The sequence below is a fragment of the Myxocyprinus asiaticus genome, chromosome 46, assembly GCF_019703515.2.
Source record: "Myxocyprinus asiaticus isolate MX2 ecotype Aquarium Trade chromosome 46, UBuf_Myxa_2, whole genome shotgun sequence".
Lineage (NCBI taxonomy): Eukaryota > Metazoa > Chordata > Actinopteri > Cypriniformes > Catostomidae > Myxocyprinus > Myxocyprinus asiaticus.
Genome location: NC_059389.1, coordinates 599,587 through 620,000, shown reverse-complemented (window position 1 = coordinate 620,000; position 20,414 = coordinate 599,587). Strand labels below are relative to the sequence as shown.

The 20,414-nt window shown below is 37.3% G+C and overlaps 1 protein-coding gene across 1 annotated transcript in view; it reads right to left on the bottom strand.

Moving 5' to 3' along the window:
• Window positions 1-20,414, bottom strand: part of LOC127436234 (PDZ domain-containing RING finger protein 4-like) — a 66,828-nt gene that overhangs the window by 17,513 nt on the left and 28,901 nt on the right. The window contains exons 2-3 of the mRNA XM_051690269.1: window positions 5,891-6,144; window positions 2,510-2,612 (exon numbers count right to left, since the gene is read on the bottom strand). Of these exons, the coding sequence (XP_051546229.1) occupies window positions 2,510-2,612; window positions 5,891-6,144 (357 nt within the window). The remainder of the gene's footprint in view (window positions 1-2,509; window positions 2,613-5,890; window positions 6,145-20,414) is intronic.

The window sequence follows — 20,414 nt, the reverse complement described above, 5'->3', positions numbered from 1 at the left end:
TTATTAATGATTTCAATTGATTTATCAGTGAATAACGGCTTAGATTTAATTCTGTTCATCACACAAAGTAATGAATGACTTCACAAGACTTGGAATTTATTGCACAAGTCTATGGCAAGCTGTATTGACATTTAATCATGTGCACGATATAATCTATAATTACATTTTTACTAAATAAAATGTTAATTCTTGATATAAAAATTATGTCATTACTCATGGAAATGCATACCCATTTTTAATATCAGAAATGCATTTTCAACTAGTAAAAATGCCAATTTTTATATGTGCAATTTGAATAATTAGAAGCATTGTTAATTTTCTCATATCTGTAATGTGACTGCATTTAACCCTTTAAGCTCTGAAGGTGTTCTTAAAAATTTTCTGTTTCAGTGCCATACCCAAAATTAAAGGCTTATAACTTGACAAAAAAAAACAAGGAGGGTCAAGTGTTTGGTGGCATTGATATTTAAAAATGAAATAGATTATGATACAGTCTGAGACTCTCAGCCTAAGAAACTGCTGAAAAATCACAAAACAAATTCAGTCAAAATTTTACTTTTTTCTTATTTTTCTGATTTGACATTATATATCTCTGGGTGTAAATAAGGTGGCTCAGAAAACCGATTTTGTTTTGCTCCCAATCATGTCAACTGTACCTGAGAAAATTTTTGTGTTGATTCGACAATGCAATCAAAAGTTATAACATTACAAATATAATTTATCATAGTGTCCAAAAACATCTCCAAACAAATAAAACATAATAATTGTACATAAGAACTAATTACACATGCAAACACAACAATGACTAAAGGTTTGCATAGCATGCAGACATGATTTTAGTAATGAGATTTCACAGAATGAGTTTCATTCTGTGTCATTTGAGTTATCATTGAGTCTGTGTCATGTATTTGGCGCCATCTCCTGGTGGCCATATGTAACATTGTGCTTCATGTGGATTATCTAATGATCTATACATCTGATTATCTTGTGTGTGGACTTGTTTGAAAGATAATCACCTCATCTAAGTAATGGGATGTGATATATGTTCTGTTTATATTTTGTGAAGTAATAAGTGAAAACGCAACACATACGCAACACCAACATAATTGTCAAAGACATATAATTCGCTATTACTCACTATATTTTTGTCTCTTCGAGAGCTTTCCAACAACATATGACACATTTGATCAGTCTGATGTTTTTACTGATACAATAATATGTACAGTGCAAAAATATTCATCAATTATCAAAACGGACACTTCTGATTTATCATCAAATTTTAAAGCACTTGTTCAGTTTTAGTCATAATGTCTACATGCATCGGAAAGTAGAGCTTCTAAACTTTCAAACGATACCGATTTTGTGTTGGTCAAGGCTGTCATTGTTAATATTTTGACAATTATTTTTTTCTCGCAGGCCCGTCCGAGCTAAAATAGTTAAGAAAGTCTTTGAAGAAGAATAATAAAAGATATCTTACATGTAATGATATTTAAAATCCATTTCAAGATGTCTCAAATACTAAATATAACATGTTGAAATACATTTACTGATATCAAAAATGAGCATTTTCACTAGGTGTACTTCAACTGTTGATATCAGGAATTGATATTTGTACTGGTAACTTTATTGTCCCCTTAGGGAAATTATTCTTGGACTCGGCAGCTGGAGTATGAATAACACACAACATCAATATACATATAACATACAGTACACAATAACAATTCCCAAAACAGAGAAATACAATTCCACATACTTAAAACACTTCACATCTACTGTATAATATATATATATATAAAAACCTAGCCTTCACTTGTGTCCTTTGAAATGATCTGTGCACTACCATTTAAGATATTAATGGATACTGGCACAAATGATTTTTTTATAGCTATTGCGTTTACACATAGTAACAATTAAATTATTGATATAAAAATTTATAATTTTTACTAGTAAGAAGTACACAGCTGATATGTGTATTTGGAAATCTGTAATTGTGTTTTGAACAGGAGTGAATGACAGATAATTGTGAAATTCTAGTGAAAATGCAGTAAATGTAGTAATGACGTCATTTTTTATATCAAGAATGAACATTTTTACTAGTGCATTTTAACTAGTAAAAATTGAATTGTAGATATCCTGCACATGATTAAATGTAGAAAAGGCTTATAAAAAAAAAAAAAAAAAAAAAAAGAGTCATTATGTTTTTTCTTGTCCTTTATGCCACTTGACAGAGTCAATACAGGTTGTCATACAGGTTTGGAGTGACATTAGGGTGGATAAATAATGACAGAATTAAAATTTTGGGCTGAAACATTCCTTTCAACTCAAAGCATCAGAAGATCAGCAGAAACCTCCAATCTCATTCATCACACAGTGTGTTTCAGCGCAGGTCATTAGGGTCAGATGCAGACAGCAAGAGACTCTATTAGATACAGGTGGGCGTGTCTGATTGGATGGGACTATTACAGTGGGCGTGTCAGGTGTTATTAATCAAAGGAGGTTTCAGTCTTACCTCATACTCAAAGTCATCGGTCCTCTCCGCGTCCGCTGCCAGTGTGGACAAATATTCGCTGCCCTCCATGTACTCCTGATCCAGAGTGGGCAGAGAGTGACAACTGCAGAGAAAACCACACAAGATCTCAGTCATATCTCAACGCTTTCTCACACACAGAAATAAGCATTCTTCATCATCCTAGAATACTCGATTCTGATTGGTCAATCGCACCATCCAGCGGTCTGATATTTCTGAACAACAATCGAACATCCGATCTCAGACTGGTCATCCGGGTATTGCAAGTCATCTTGTATATAAAATAATTTCATCTCCAGTGTACATGTATGTATTTATTTAGCAAGTAGTCTTGTAATAAGCTGGATAATGAGCAGTCAGATGGTCATTTGTGCTAAATAAACCAACAGAACTCAGACACTGGAGACTGTGTGGTCTCTTTCTTCTCAAATAATAACATATTTCAATGCAAATCTGTATTTTATGTCCATTTATTTGGTTAGTAGCGTGTAATAAGCAGAATAATGAGCAGTCAGCCATTATTGCAAAGTTAACCCCTTCAGGTTGATTCAAGAATCCTTCACTCTGCGTTGGGGTCCTGATCACCCTGTCGAGGTTTATTTTGCGATAATGACCTTCTGAATATACATTATCCCTTACTTGAACCTTAACTAAGCTCCGCCTTAAAACATGCAGAATGCAAAAAATCATTGTTTTAACCTAACCCTAACCTAACTCTAACCTAATGTTCTTAAAAGCAGGCATTAATTGTCTTAATGCAAAATATAATTATTTCTTTTGATTTTGGGGTGAAATATGACTCGAAAAATTGCTTTTGTGAGATTCACTAGAAATGAATGGTCTCTGTGTATCGTAAAACAAAGCTAATCACTGTTCATTAATATGCATGACCATGTTGAAAGTGCTGTGTTAATGTCGATCGCTCTATAATTCAGATGTGCAAATGTGGCATGTTTCTTCAGTTTGAGAACAGAGTAAAATCAAGCAGGTTTTTATGATCTGCTCCATCTATTAAACGAGTTCTTCACTGACTGCAGCAGCTGATGCCACACGAGGAACCAACAGGAGGTCTGATTTATGAGTTTGATGACGACGTTTGGATTCAGCTCAAGAGGAAGAGGACAACTGTTAACAAAATCTAATCTGCACTATTCCAAACACAAACAACACAGTCACACTGAGAGAAACACACAATCACACATGTTGATCCAAGTTTGTGATGTCTATAAAATGTCTAAGTCTGATCCACACTGGAGCAAATAGCACACAACAGTCTGGTTCAGGAATTAAAAATCGTATTTATTTGCACCATAGACCAACTGATTATTAACGATAACTTATAAGCCTTTAAAGAAAGTCCTACTGTGAGCTCTGTGGTTGTTAATCGATGATATATGCTTCCGTTGAAGACACCAGTCCATAAAAATCTGCTTAATAGCAAATTCCTGGTGAAGAACTACACTACCCATAATCCTGAAGAGAGATCCACCAATCAGAGAATCATGTCAAAACAGCTCTGCAGCTCCACAAAAGTTTGGTCTCATTTTTCAGAGAACCACCCAAATAAAAATAAAAAGACTCCAATTATTCATAAATAATATTGTATGTGTTTATAATCTTATGATAAACGGATTTTTGTCCTAACTTTGTAAACATGTAATTCTGGTTCTGTTCACTCTACCTCACTTTGAAAAGTCTCATTTTATTCCACTAGATGGCAGAAAACACTAGAATTGTTTTTTTCTCTCTCACATTCCATCACAATTTACAGATCTGAAATGTAGGTGGCGCTCTAACGCATTTTAGCCCTCACAGATGTGCTCGTCCATAGACATTCAGTCTAATTTTCAGTTCAAGCACCACCCTCATTATTTCATTGAATATCTCGGCCTCTGAGTGGACTAGAAGATCAATCTAGGTGTCATTAGAAAGCTATAATATATATTAATACATAGATATAAAACATTTTATCATCAACAGTCGAACAGATATTTTTCTGATGATTTGTTTTGCATGCTTTTCCTTCTGGATGGCATATTTTGTTCTGGACATCTAAGATATAACATTGGATTATTCAGTCAATCAAGCTCACAGACAAGTAAACAATGGCTCATTTTTTAGAGAATTGCCTAAGGTAAAAGCTGATATACAGTTTTTAGCTATTTGGGGCTTACAGCAGCAGTTATCGGAGCATAAATAGAGACGTTTGTATTTGATGACCTTCAGAAATCATATTTCACTTTGTGATTCTTTTGAAAATATTTCGATCTGTGGTATTAGTGCAATAAAATAAGCAGTACAGTCACATTCCTGAGAATGAGAGCTTTCATTTGATATATGACTTGAAGGACTTTTATATTCATATTAATATTTCTGCCCCATTACCTCTAGAGGGCGCTAATTTTCAACGCAAATGTTTTGAGGTTTTATTTTGAGAAACATAAATGCAGAATTAATGATTATCTCTAAAAGGTTCAGATTCTAAGCTTTCAAATGATAATGTTTATCATTTGCAAACTTAAATCATTAAAGATATTGTTTCTATATTTATAATCAACAACTTTAAATCAATAGCTTTATATTTTTGCATCGTTTTAAATTTGATTACATCATACGCAATGCATCATGGGATTGTAGTTCATTCCCTCATTAAAGACATGAAGCACACAGTCTTGTATCTTTGTCTTTTTGTCCGATTTTAAAATACTTTTTTGCTTCGTATCAAAGTTTGTAATGTTGTGATTCAGCTTGGAGCTGGCTGGTTTGGCTTACAACTCTTAATTCATGAATCACTATGGAAAAAATCAATGGGAAAAATACTTCCGAAACCAAGATGACTGAAAAAGGAGACATGAAGAGAACATCTTACTGACTTTTTTTGGTTTACATGATGTTTAAACATGATCTAAAGCTGAGACTAACTTACTCATACTGCCAAGCACCAAAACAATAACATTCACATCTCCAATGCTTTTATCTACGAGGACAAAGGAATTCAAAAAGTCTAATCAGCACAAAACACGGCTCTTAGGCGGGTGATAAATGTGACTCTATGAATTATCAATAGGCCATTTTTGAGCATTAATTACCTCCTCACAACCTCCCTGAGCTCACATGCTTTCAATTATCTTCCCAGCATCAAGCGCAGCATGTTTTACAGTTTCTCCAGGGAAGAAACCCAGATCTTGTACCAGCTTTGGTTCTCCTTTGAGAGGAACTCCAGAACGGGAAAGAGAGAGTTAGCAAATATAAATGAGTAAACAAGCGCTTTAGTAAACCACACTCTTCGCGAAACCTTCCTGATGCTTTTAAGTGTATATGAACTGTCTTCTACGGTTAGCAGTTAAATTCAGTTGTTCTTACCTGTCTGATAGGAGGAATGGGCAGATATCGGGCACAGGTGGAGTTGTAGGGCGGAGTTTGGCCAATGCCATGATGTGCTCAAATGTGATTTCCGTCTGTGTGCACACATCCACCACCTGCACGTCTCCTGATGACCCTTGACCCTGGGCGAGAGATGACTGTCTGAGCACCTGCACCACGATTGGGTCTTTAGCGCTTCGGAACGCTTCGACCGCTTCTTCATGACTCGCCCGCGACAGATCCCTCCCGTTCACCTGTACACAGAGAAACTAACTTTAACAGCCACGTTTATGAACTGGAGTTTTCTGAGAAAAAAAGAGAAAAGGATCTATTGACAACCAACAAATGTGCATTTAGTTTAGTAAAAAATATTACTCTCCTACAACCTTTCTAGGGAGTTATTGTGAGGGAATATTCTACGCATAAAGCTGCTTCGGCATTTATTTAGAAAATTACCATACAAAGGAATTTCGATTTAATCTTTAGGATTTCACATCTAACAGTAATCTCTAATATTGGGTCTCAATGTAATAAGTAAATATTTTCTTCATAATAGCTATTTCATTCATTTGCTTTGGCTTTAGAACAATGACAGGTACAACATGTTACAATGTTAACTTACTATCTTCCTCAAATAGTATAAATTAGTCTTTATACATGAAAATATGTAGCTGCCTTTATATTTCAAGAAGGGATTTCATCATAGTTGGGGGTCATTGCCATCAATAAGTTTGAAAACTTGTGTTTTAACACATGACTTCAAGGCAAACTACATAAAAACAGATAAAGCTTAAAGAAATAATTCACCCAAAAATTCAGTCATCATTTATTTACCCTCATGTTGTTCCAAACCTGTATGACTTACCTTCTTCTGCGAAAAACACAAAAGGAGATGTTTTGAAGAATATTAAAATGACCAAAAAAGCTCCAAAACAACTGAAACACCATATCATAAAATTAAGTATCATAATTGTAGTCTAAATCTGTTTTTTATTTTTTATTTTTACTGGGGTCTGCAGAAAAACAAAAGAAAAAAAAAAGAAAAAAAGAGAGAATAAAAAAATTGAAATATATTTGAAATTATTACTGTTTCATTCTGAGATCATTAGATTAATCATGATTATTTTATTGCATTGACAGCCATAGTAAGAAATAAAAAAATACATATAATGTCATATATAAAAATAACAAATAAATAAAAACATTATTTGTAAGAAATAAGGGTTGTATATACTATTCTCTTTAAAGCTGCTTTGAAACAATATTTATTGTTTTATTTTATACTTTTATAAAATGTATTTATATAGCACTTTTCACAATAAATATAAATATTTAAAATAAAAAATATTTTATTATTTAATTTTTATTTAATCTTGGGGCTTATCCAACTAACATTACTACTAAAGGATAAGAAAGATACACTGAAGTAACTATTTTGAAGATGATATTTTTTTTTTACTTCTTTTGGCTTTAGTACAAGGACAATATAAAAGCCAATTATTTAATATAGCAAAAAATATGTCTTTATAATATGTTGTTTACTACTTTTCTCACACACGAGGTCCCTCATAAGGGGATCATCAGATTTGTGCGCTACAGCCCAAGTCTTCTGAAGTCATCCGATAGTGACTGTGTGAGGAACAGCCTTAAATTTTAGGTGTTATTCACTAAAAATCTAAATACATGGATGCAACTGCGATTTGAGACCTAAGGTGATGCTTAACTTAAATTTGGGTCTGTTCCTCACATAAAGCTGCTGTATGACTTTTGGAGCTCGACAGCATCAGTCCCCGTTCACGTTCAATGTATGGAAAAGAACAGCATGAACATTCTGCCAAACATCTTTTGTGTTTCACAGAAGAAAGAAAGTTATACACGTTTGGAACAACATGAGGGTGAGTAAATGATGGCAGAATTGAACTACTCCTTTAAAAACAACCCAGAAAATCACACAAATACAGATTATGAGATATAATTCAAAATAACTGAGCATGACAATAGCAGTAATAAACATCAGGGGACAGTTCACTCTTGGTGGCTGCATCTCTGTCTGTTCATCAGTAATCTGTAATTAAACTCTTACAGACTGAACTGAGCAAATTGAATCACGCAGGAGTCTGATTGGCTATTAATGACTCACATTATATCATCCAGGAGTGGCCTGTTAGAAACACTTTAAAGAGTCATTTAGAAAACACATTTGATTGTGACGTCCATGAGAAAATAAATAAACATCTCTCTAACAATCTGTAGATGTGCCCAATCACTATTTATATTATAAAGACACATATTTAAATACAGTCTTAAATTAATATAATATTCTTGTATATTTGAGAATCCCCCTTTTTTGAAAATCTTATATATTTAACAGCGTTTAGTGAGAGAAATTCCTTCCCACAGCTTTCTAAATAATAAAGCAATTACAAACTTTCCTTTAGCGCAATAAATTACACATGAACATGCAGTGATGAGACTGGAGAATGTTTCAATGTAGATGAAACGCAGTTTGACGTCATATAAAATTTATACTTTAATTATATTCACTGTTGGAACTGTTTAAGTGTCTATTTGCTGAGAGAATGTGAATTAAACAGCTTTATTCCCCACAGAAGAGGAACAGACTCGTTTAGTTCAGTAATGAGAATAACACTGATGAAATAATACAGTAAATTTCATTGGAAACATAAACAGGAACTGGAGTCATCACAATATTTCCCCTGCGAGATTAATAAACTGCATCTACTGTATAACAGTACATTTCCAGTATAATAACAGCAAGAATAAGATATTTAAAGGAAACCAGCGATAATAACTGTTTTATGTTAATATAAGCACAAAGAAAATGTAAAGTGTTCGAATAGATAGGTTTAAATTTTTTGCTAAATGAAATTACGTGCTTCATTACACATTTCGCTGCAGTTTCTTAGTGAAATGTCCAGCAGGGGGCACCAAAAGTGAGAGGTGTCGTGATCAGACAAGGTTTTTAAGGTAAATATTACAAGGAAGCTTTAATGAGTAAAACATACCTCCCTAACCTAAAACTTTAACCTAAACTTAACCGAAAGTGTCATACACGCAAAAGCAAAATGAAAAGCAAATTGTCTGAGGCAACCATGTAATTCTGTGCCACTTCTATGACACTTTCATTTCACGTGTCAGCTTGCATGTTTGGCTGGGCTTGAGCCTTGGTCTTTCAAATGAAATGTCCAGCAGGGGGCAATAAAAGCAAGTGACATGGTGTCATAATCAGACAAGGCTTTAAGATTAAGATGAATATTAGATGGAGGTTTTAATGAGTAAAACGTACCTCCCTAACCTAAAACTAGCCAATAGTGTCCTAAACGCAAATGACAGGTAAACAAAACACCTAAACCTGACTGACAGTGTCCTAAACGCAAATGAGAGGTAAACAAAACACCTAAATCTAACCGACAGTCCTAAATGCAAATGAGAGGTAAACAAAACACCTAAACCTAACCGACAGTGTCCTCAACACAAATGAGAGGTAAACAAAACACCTAAACCTAACCGATCGTGTCCTAAATGTCAATAAGAGGTAAACAAAACACCTAAATCTAACCAGCAGTGTCCTAAACGCCAATAAGAGGTAAACAAAACACCTAAACCTAACCGATAGTGTCCTCAATGCAAATGAGAGGTAAACAAAACACCTAAACCTAACTGATAGTGTCCTAAACGCAAATGAGAGGTAAACAAAACACCTAATTCTAACCTATAGTGTCCTAAACGCAAATGAGAGGTAAACAAAATACCTAAATCTAACCGATAAGTGTCTTAAACGTAAATAAGTGGTAAAAAAAACACCTAAATCTAACCGATAGTGTCCTAAACACAAATGAGAGGTAAACAAAACACCTAAACCTAACCGATAGTGTCCTAAACACAAATGAGAGGTAAACAAAACACCTAAATCTAACGATAGTGTCCTAAACGCAAATAAGAGGTAAACAAAACACCTAATTCTAACCGATAGTGTCCTAAACACAAATGAGAGGTAAACAAAACACCTAAATCTAACCTATAGTGTCCTAAATGCAAATAAGAGGTAAACAAAACACCTAAACCTAAGATCCTAAACGCGATAGTGTCCTAACCAATGTCCTAAATGCAAAAGAGGTAAACAAAACACCTAAACCTAACTGATAGTGTCCTAAACGCAAATGAGAGGTAAACAAAACACCTAATTCTAACCTATAGTGTCCTAAACGCCAATAAGAGGTAAACAAAACACCTAAACCTAACCGATAGTGTCCTAAACGCAAAAGACAGGTAAACAAAACACCTAAATCTAACCGATCGTGTCCTAAATGCAAATAAGTGGTAAACAAAACACCTAAACCTAACCGATAGTGTCCTAAACGCAAAAGACAGGTAAACAAAACACCTAAATCTAACCGATCGTGTCCTAAACGCAAAAGACAGGTAAACAAAACACCTAAATCTAACCGATAGTGTCCTAAATGCAAATGAGAGGTAAACAAAACACCTAAATCTAACCGATCGTGTCCTAAACGCAAAAGACAGGTAAACAAAACACCTAAATCTAACTGATAGTGTCCTAAATGCAAATGAGAGGTAAACAAAACACCTAAACCTAACCGATAGTGTCCTAAACGCAAAAGACAGGTAAACAAAACACCTAAACCTAACCGATCGTGTCCTAAACGCAAAAGACAGGTAAACAAAACACCTAAATCTAACCGATAGTGTCCTAAATGCAAAAGACAGGTAAACAAAACACCTAAACCTAACCAATAGTGTCCTAAACGCAAATGAGAGGTAATCAAAACACCTAAATCTAACTGATAGTGTCCTAAATGCAAATAAGTGGTAAACAAAACACCTAAACCTAACCGATAGTGTCCTAAACGCAAAAGACAGGTAAACAAAACACCTAAATCTAACCGATAGTGTCCTAAACGCAAAAGACAGGTAAATAAAACACCTAAACCTGACCGACAGTGTCCTAAACGCAAATGAGAGGTAATCAAAACACCTAAATCTAACCGATAGTGTCCTAAACGCAAAAGACAGGTAAATAAAACACCTAAACCTGACCGACAGTGTCCTAAACGCAAATGAGAGGTAATCAAAACACCTAAATCTAACCGACAGTGTCCTAAATGCAAATCAGAATCAGAATGAGCTTTACTGCCAAGTATGCTTACACATACAAGGAATGTGTCTTGGTGACAGGAGCTTCCAGTGTACAACAATACAAAAACAGCAGCAAGACATAGATAATAATAAAAAATAAAAAATATAACTAATTATACACATATGTACAGACACACACATACATACATACACACATACACATGGGTAGGCAAATCTAATACAATCTGTTATGTACAGTGCAAATGTTTTTGTTTTTTGTTTGTTTTTTTCTCAGAGGAATGAAATGGCAGAAGAGGTTGGATGTGTTGGAGAAATAAAAGAAAGTCTAAACTGTGTATTGCACATAGTTATTGCTCAATGGGGCAGTTTTAACTGTTCATGAGATGGATAGCCTGAGGGAAAAACTGTTCCTGTGCCTGACGGTTCTGGTGCTCAGAGCTCTGAAGCGTCGGCCAGAAGGCAACAGTTCAAAAAGGAAGTGTGCTGGTGAGTGGGGTTCAGAGTGATTTTACCAGCCTTTTTCCTCACTCTGGAAGTGTAGAGTTCTTGAAGGGGGGGCAAGGGGCAACCATTAATCCTCTCAGCAGTCTGAACTGTCTTTTGTAGTCCTTTGATGTCTGATTTCGTAGCTGAACCAAACCAGACAGTTATTGAAGTGCAGAGGACAGACTCAATGACTGCTGAGTAGAACTGTATCAGCAGCACCTGTGGCAGGTTGAACTTCCTCAACTGGCGAATAATAAATGACAGGTAAACAAAACACCTACTGTAAATCTGACCGATAGTGTCCTAAACGCAATGACAGGTAAACAAAACACCTACTGTAAACCTAACCGATAGTGTCCTAAACGCAAATGCGACATAAAAAGCTAGTTTTCGTGTTGCTTCTATGACACTTTCTTCTCACGTGTCAGCTTGCGTGGTCTCGAACCGTCGGTCTTCCGAGTCAGGGTTAGGTAGCTAGCACAAAAGCGAATTACTTCTGCACAGTGTTGGGTAAATTACTCAAAATAAGTAATCAACAACAAATTACTAATTACTTCTTTAAAAAAATATCAGATTACTTTACTAATTACTTAATCTAAAAAGTAATCACATTACAAATGATTTTACTTTTAAGTTACTTTCTAAATAACTTTTTTTGCTAAAATTAAAAATGTCTATATTTCTTCCTCATTCATTGCCGCACACCCGTCAGCTGTCACATAAATCCTAACAAATATGAATTAATATTTTAAATGTATTACACATATTACTTTATCGCAAGTACTGTTAAAGTAATTACTTTTAATGAAAGTCAGTAACTGTAATCTCATTACAAGAATTTAAAATGTATTGCAATACACTACTTTCTTTGACTAAAAATGACAGTATATTCATGAATTACTTTGTAATCGAATAGACACAACACTGCTTTGGAATACGTGTGTAAATGTAGGTGGGTCTGTAAAACAAGTGTTAAAATGTGTCATTTTCAAACGATGCATTATAGTAAAATTGTGTTGATATCATAACATAGCAGTGTGTGAGAAACAGTGAAAAATACATGTTTATAAAGTCATAATCAGCCGTTTTACTTGTGATTTGTGTGAAAGTTAATAAAAGACACAGTTGTTGTAGGATCTCATGTTAATTTCACCAGGAAACTGCGGCGAAACATTGAACATGGCATGTAAAAGTCAGTTTGCAAAAATTTTGTTATATTAACGTTCATTCTGTTAGACTAAGTTGTTTTTACTTCATCTGAAAATATGAGTTGTTCTGCTCAGATTTTTTAATAAGCAGATTTTAGGTCATTATCAGCATTATTTCCGTCCACTCCTAGACATTAAATAAACTGATAGCACTGTTGTAGATCTCAAAGGACTCGCTGACCTTTGTGTGAAGCTGTCTGGCATTAATCACCTGCATGGTAAAGTAGGCCACTTCTCCAGGGGAACACGTCTGAGATGAGAGGAACCCTGAAATCAACACAAACTCAAGACACAACACTCGAACACCCACATGTTCAGCATTTAAAAGGCGTTGAACGGCCCCTGAAGCTGGCCATGAAGTGTTCTGGTATATGTAGCTCACGCTGCTGTTTTAAAAGTGCTTTCTGGAAGCTTCCGTTTTATCTGAGGAACAGGTTCATGGAGCAGAGTGATGGGGAAACAAAGGAGCGTGGCAGATAAATGAGCGCGCTCGTAGATTATGACAGGCGGACAGAAAAATGAGCCGATTTTAAGTATTAGCTTTCCAGCGCGGCTCTCAGATTGAACAGAAACCATCTGAAAGAGGTGGAGTCGAGGATGGAGGTTTCTGCCTTATTGTTTAAACAAAAGCCAGATGGAGTCATTAATCCCAATTGAGGATGTGAATGATAATTATTCCTGCACTAAGGGCATCTGTCCGCCACACCGCTAGCATCCCGATACATTCAAACTGATGCTAATGATGTTTCACGTGCTAACACATCACAGATGGTGAAGGGCAACAGAGTCATCTCTAGAGGTCAAACATTAGAGGTCAATGTCAGACCTCAACACACTTTCAGAGTGTCCTATGAAACTAATCACCATAAACGATGATCTAAGCAGATACTAGTGATGTCTGATTCTTTTGAGTCTGATACTTTCAATGAATTGCTTGTTTTGGTTCACAAAACCAGTCTGAATGTTCCAATCATGAATAAGACTGAATTCACAGAACTTCATTTACACCGACTGATCTCAGTTCAGCAGACTCTGTGCTGTCAGTAAAGGGTTAAACTTTTGACGTACAGAGTCATGTGACAAAAAAAACATGCTGTGGCAGCGGAGTTTGTCTTTGGGAGAAACACCAAAAAACTGCATGTGGTAAGAAACCTCATTAAGTTTTTACATTGAAACCTGTTTGAGTCAAAAGATTAGAGTCTCTAGTTTCATCAGATATGACATTTTAAAAATTGGAGCGATATATTGCTAAACGGCCTGCTGTTAAACACAATGTACATGTATGTGGACTGTATGCTCAGTTTCAGTTTAAATATCCTATATTTACTGTACATTATCACACTGAGAATTAATGGATTCATCCAAAAACTGGAAAATGATGCTTTCAGAGGCTTTATATGGAGTTATGATGAAAATAAGGTGCATTTCAAACTGTTCTGAGACCAGTGCAGACAGACAGCACACTGGAGGTTAAGTCATTCACTAAATAGGGAGCAAGGGAGCATCCTATAGCTCTCTATGCAGTTAAGTGCATTCACTCCTAAAATCTGATCAAAAGTTCAGTTTCAGGCTGCAGATGATGTTTGGATCACTCAACATGTTTGACAGACATGTGACAATGATAATCAGTACATAGATTCAGAATTTATAATGTATCATTTTATTTGAACATGATTGACAGTGATTGGATGATGCTGGATATTACTTTGAATCAGAATTAATTATGATAATTTCTGATGTAACGTCTCAAAAACATGAATAATCAACACTCCTGGAAATAAATCTCACTTTCTATAGCTTGGTATTATTGAAAATTTCACAACTTAGTCCCGATGTCCACATACATTTTTAGGAAAATGATTTGGTCTAACATTTTTTTTTTCTCATGTTTATTAGGAGCTACTAGTTACAAATCAAAAAGGGGAATAAAAAATGCACACAGCAGTCACGCTCGGGTCTCAGGAGGTTAATACCTTTTACTTAATGGTAATACTTGACATTTTTTTTCATCATTAATCTTTTTTGTAGAAAATGTTATAAAAATGTAGATTAGATTTTTAAATGATTACAAATTTTTATCACCTTGGACACCTAATTTGTTTTTTTTAAAACATGGTTTTACTACACTTTAGTTTCCATGGTTTTATCATTTTAATTTTGAAGTAACCATGACTGCAGTGACCATGGTCGATTTTCATAAAGGAAGTTCAGTGGTTCTCAGATTTTTTAATGGACAGCAAGTGGAAATCCAACACAGTTCATCATACAAAAGTAAACAAAAATTTCCTTTAAATCAATCATTGAATTGTATTCATATTAACACATAGTGCATAGGCCCGATTATATGCAACATTAGATCTCTAATCATGTGTAAAAGCTTCATGACACAATCACACTTCAGATTGACGGCATCAGATGTCCCAACCATTACACAACACCTCGACTATACTGGTTATCTGCTTTAATTTCACTCTGGTGATCTTGTGACAAGTGAACTCACACAGATTGTGGCTCGGGAATGAAGCGTGTGTGAATGTTTGCACATGAATCTACAGCAGCTGTGCATGGAAACGAATCATGGCTTTCTGTGAATTTTCACAAGTTTTCTCTCTCGTTCACACACACACACACACACACACACACACACACACACACACACACACACACTAACACGCAAAGACACAAACACAAACACACACACACAAACACAAACGCACACAGATAAAAACAAACACTCACACACACAAACACACACACACACACACACAAACACACAGACACACACCCACAAACTCTCTCTCTTTCTCATACACACACACACACACACACACACACACGCTTGCTTGCTTGTGATAGTCCATCGTATCCGATGATGACATTTCTCTTCATCAACTGTGTGTTCTTTGATGGCTGTAGAGTCCACTCCTAGAACCACAGATTTTATTGCATGTTGGGCATGCAAAGTCTGGGTTAGTGGGTCAGGCATGGCTGTGTTTCTCCTTAGTCTTTGTTGCTGTTTCTTTATATTCCTCGGCGATTCCAGCTGCTCTATTCCTGTGTGGCAGAGCTGCCGCCAGATGGAACAGTTAGCGACAGCTTCTTCCAGTCATGAGGGGTCGATTTGACATTTTCTTAGTGATGTTTTTAGCTGGTCTTTATACCACTTCTTCTGACCCCCTGCAGACTGATGACCCAGATGTAGTTGTCCATACAGGACTTGCCATGGCAGGCACTCGAGGCATCCTAATAACATGCCCAAACCAGTGCAGTTGGTGTTCAGTGACCGTGACCTCCATGCTCTTGCAGTTTTTCCTAGCCAGCACTTCGGAATGGGGTACATAGTCACACCACATGATCCCCAGGATTAGCTGCAGGCATCTTATATGGAAGCGCTCCAGCAACCTTAGGTGGCAATTGTATGTGACTCAGGCTTCACAGCTGAATAGGAGGAGTGGTGATGAAGACAGCTTAATAGATGGTAACTTTGGTGTGCAGGTGGAGGTGCTTGTTTTGGAAGACCTTTCGACAGAGTTTTGCGAAAGCTGCAAAGGCTTGTTTTATCTGGTTATGAATTTCATGATCGATGTTGCAGCCCTCTGATAGGATGCTACCCAGGTATTTAAAAGAAGGAATTATTATGAGTGGTCGATGTTCTATGGTGAAAACAGGTGTAGTGGGTGGGGGGCTGGTCCTCCATTGGCATATCACCTCAGTCTTGCTGGTGTTGACTGACAAGCCCAGTCTGCTGTAGGCCTTTACAGGAGTGACAAGAATGGTTTGCAGTTCTTCTGGGGTGTGAGCCATAAGCGTGCAGTCATCAACATACTGCAGCCCAAGGACCTGCACTGCTGCGACTTTGGTGGTTGCTTGGAGCCTTCGGTCTACAGCGATCCCACTTCTGCTTTCCAGCTCATCATGAAGACGTTTCGTAACACATAGGAGGAAGATATTGAAGAGTACCGGCGCCAACACACACCCTTGGGTTACCCCGATGTGTACATTAAAGGGCCCCAATTCCACTCCTCCTATGGTCAGATGGGACACTATCCCATCATGGAACTGTGACAGGATGTTCACAAATTTTCTTGGGCAGCCAAATTTTATTAGGATGTCCCAGAGTAGCTTTCGATTCACAGTGTCGAAGGCTTTGGAGATATCAACAAATGCCAAGAAAAGGTCCTGATGCTGTTCACTTTTCTTGAAGCTGTCTTACTGTGAAAATCATGTCCACATTACTCCGGTTCATCCGGAAGCTGCACTGTGACTCTGGCTGCAGATGTTCTGTTAGGTTTTCCACCAGCCTGCATAGCATGTCTTTTGCAAGGACCTTGCCTGCAACAGCTAGCAGCGATATGCCATGACTGTTGCTGCAGATGGATTTGTCACCCTTGTTTTTGTAGAGAGTGACAATGTTGGCATCCCTCCATTGTTGAGGGACACTCTCCAGGTCCCAGACCTGCAGGGTGTATTTGTGGATCATCCTGGTACAGAAGTAGCCACCTTGTTTGAGCTCTGCTGGGATACCAGGGACTTGTTGTTTCTGAGGGAGTTGATGGCTGTTAGCACCTCTTGAAAGGTTGGTGAGTCAAGGACTTGAATGGGTAGCTGATTAGGCAGCTCTTCCAGGATGAAGAGATCAGTTGGTAAGTGTTGGTTGAGGAGGGCTTCAAAATGTTCAGCCCACCTTGCCAAGGTCTGTTTTGGTCTTTCAAGATTGAGAGACCATCTGCTGTTTTTAGGGGTGTGATGGAGCAGTTCCTAGGGCTGTATATGGTGTTTATGGAGTTGTAGAAATTGTGCAGGTCTTTTCTGTCAGCATATGATTGAATTTCTTGAGCTTTGTTCATCCACCAGGTATTTTGTAGAGTGCATAAGGTTGTTTTTACCTCCTTTTGTGCTGTGTGCTACTGCTGCCAGAAGATGGTGGATGCACGGAAGTTGTGAGTAGCCCTGTGTGCTCTACGAATGGTTTCCAGTGGGGCATAATGGTCTCTGCTGGGGCAGACTTTAACTTAGCACAGTTCAGCTGCTTTTTAGTAGATTTCCTGAGACGCTGTGAGGGGCGCACTTTAATGTGGAGCTTGGTCATGATCAGGCGGTGATCCTTCCAGCATTCTGCACCTCTCATGGCCCGGTTTAACAAGACATTGCTTGTGTCAACACGTCTTGTTATAATGTAATCGATCAGGTGCCAGTGTTTGGATCCAAGATGTTTTGTATTTGGTCATCTGCTGAAACAGTTTGTTCGGAATGGTGAGTGTAAGCTGCCTCAGGCCATTTGCGTTGACCTGCCCAACACCATGCCTACCCTTTACTCCACTTCATATATCGCTGTTTCATCCCACCCTAGCCTAATCACTCAGAAGAAAAATCTTGTCATCCTGGGGATACGGTGTCAAGTAGGCATGGTAACCTACTCAGGAGACAGTAGAGTGTGCAATTTCCTAGGCCACTTTTTCTAAGCCCTTCCCCTGTTGGGGGAGAGCAGTGCGGTCCTTAAATAGAGCTGCTCAGTCGCATGGGGGTCTGCCGAAAGCAGCTGCCAATCAACCCCAGCTGCTAGCGACCCTATACCCCATGCTGCTGACGTGCAGGGTTCTAACTAGGAGCTACCAGGCCATTCTTCCCTGCTTCCATTGCCAGGCACCCCATCGCCGCCAGACATCAACCGGCTGTAAGGTCAGATATTGTACACCATGGTCAGAGGTGGAAACCTACACAGAGGATTTTTAGAGTGCCACAGGGGGTGCGCAGTCCCCAGTAGCACTATCTTCACCATGATGAGGTAAATCCTGGTGGCAAAGGGGAAACCCAAGATGACAAATCTCCGAACATGGCTGCAAGAGGCTGCTGCAGCTCATGTCTGTCAAAGGACCGCCTAACGTGTGCTGCCAACACATTACTTTTCTCTCAGGGTGTGCTTCCCTAGCCTACCAGACGCTCACTGAACTGCCAATATTCTTAAAGAGACAGTACCGTTTTAGCGCTTGTTCTACATATGAATGTTAACTCAGTGTAAATACTTGTAAATAGTATTATGCATATAAACAAACAATTATCAAAATGTGTAATAAATGTGCAAATATGTAAATATGTGGAATTTGTACATTTTCAAAAAGTTAAAATGTGACTAATTCTAAAATAAAATATAAACTTTCACATACTACAGCCTGTATATATATACAGTATAAGACACTTGAAGTCTGTGCTGTCAGTCAAAATGAGGGTGTCATTTCTGCATCCCGACTCCTCATTAAATCACGCTCAAGTCATGAACTGTCTGTGTTTACATTCAAAGACTGTCATTCACTTTGCCGTGGGAGTATTGTGTAAAAAAAAGAAAATAAATAAATAAATAAAAATTAATTTTTTTTGACTAAATCATACATTATGCCACACTAATTTACCAGCATATAAATGTCTTGATTCAAAACTATATAACTGAGAGTTTAGTATAAAAACATCCTTTCAAGGAATAAACCAGATTCAATACACCTTTAAGCAACTTACTCATGCTCATGTTGGTCCAAACCTGTTTGACTGTCTTTTCAATGTGGAACACAAAAGGAGATGTTAGACAGCTTCAGTCACCATCCACTTTCATTATATGGAACAAGATGCAGTGAAAGTGAATGGTGACTGAGGCTAACATCTACTTTCTGTCTAATATTTCCACTGGAGAAAATCATTTGGGCTTGGAATGATGACAAAAATGTTCATTTGAGCATGAACTAACCCATAAAATATTATTTCATGTTCATAGTGAGCAGTCATCTCTTCAGAGAAACGGACTAAACGAATGAACGCCCCTTCGGCCACAAACAACACCTCTGTGCCCCAGGAATCAATTGACATTTTCATAAATACAATTCAATATAGAGGTGAAAGGAGCCGTGTGTTTAGCCGAGAAGTGCCATTAAATTCCCAAAAATGTATTTCCCCATCACTGAACGGAAGCGAGCTGTTACCGTGTCCCGCTGTCTATCCATTACCGTCCCAACGCTCACGCCGGCTAAATGTCTCATTTCAATAATAAGTGTCAGAGCTAAAATATGACTTGTGCTTTGGTACTTTAAAGATGTTATGCTGTATAATCACAGCCGGACAGACAGAGTGAACGGGCCCCCACTCGCCCGACTCCGTTTCGCACGCAGGGAAAGCGGGATATAAAACAGCCATCGGATCATCAGGGAAATCTGAATGTCACATTCACATCACGAGCAACACGAACAGCTAAACACCAAACCTTCATCTCTAACCAGCTGAAAACACCGGCAGCTCGATGCCTGCGGCTGTTTTTCACCATAATGTAGCTCCACATCCAGCTACATTAAACGAATTTGAACAATTTTCTGGTTCAATTCATCTTGTGACACCTGCCAGTCTGTCACAACTCTCCAAAACACAATCAGCTCCGTCAGCTGAATATACTGATTCCTGCACATAATTTAAACTGGTTTAAAATGCATGATTAAATGTGCTAAACAGCCCATGTTTATGCAATATTAAACATCAAAGCATGACTTTCAAATAAGTTTTTCCGATGACACTGTTCACTAGGGACTTTTATTAGACTACGGAAATTACAATAAAAACAAATAAATAAACAACAATTACAGTAGCTCTAAAATGCCATTCGAAACATCTGTAACGTGTCCAAACAAAACAATATTCAGTGGGAAATAAAGACT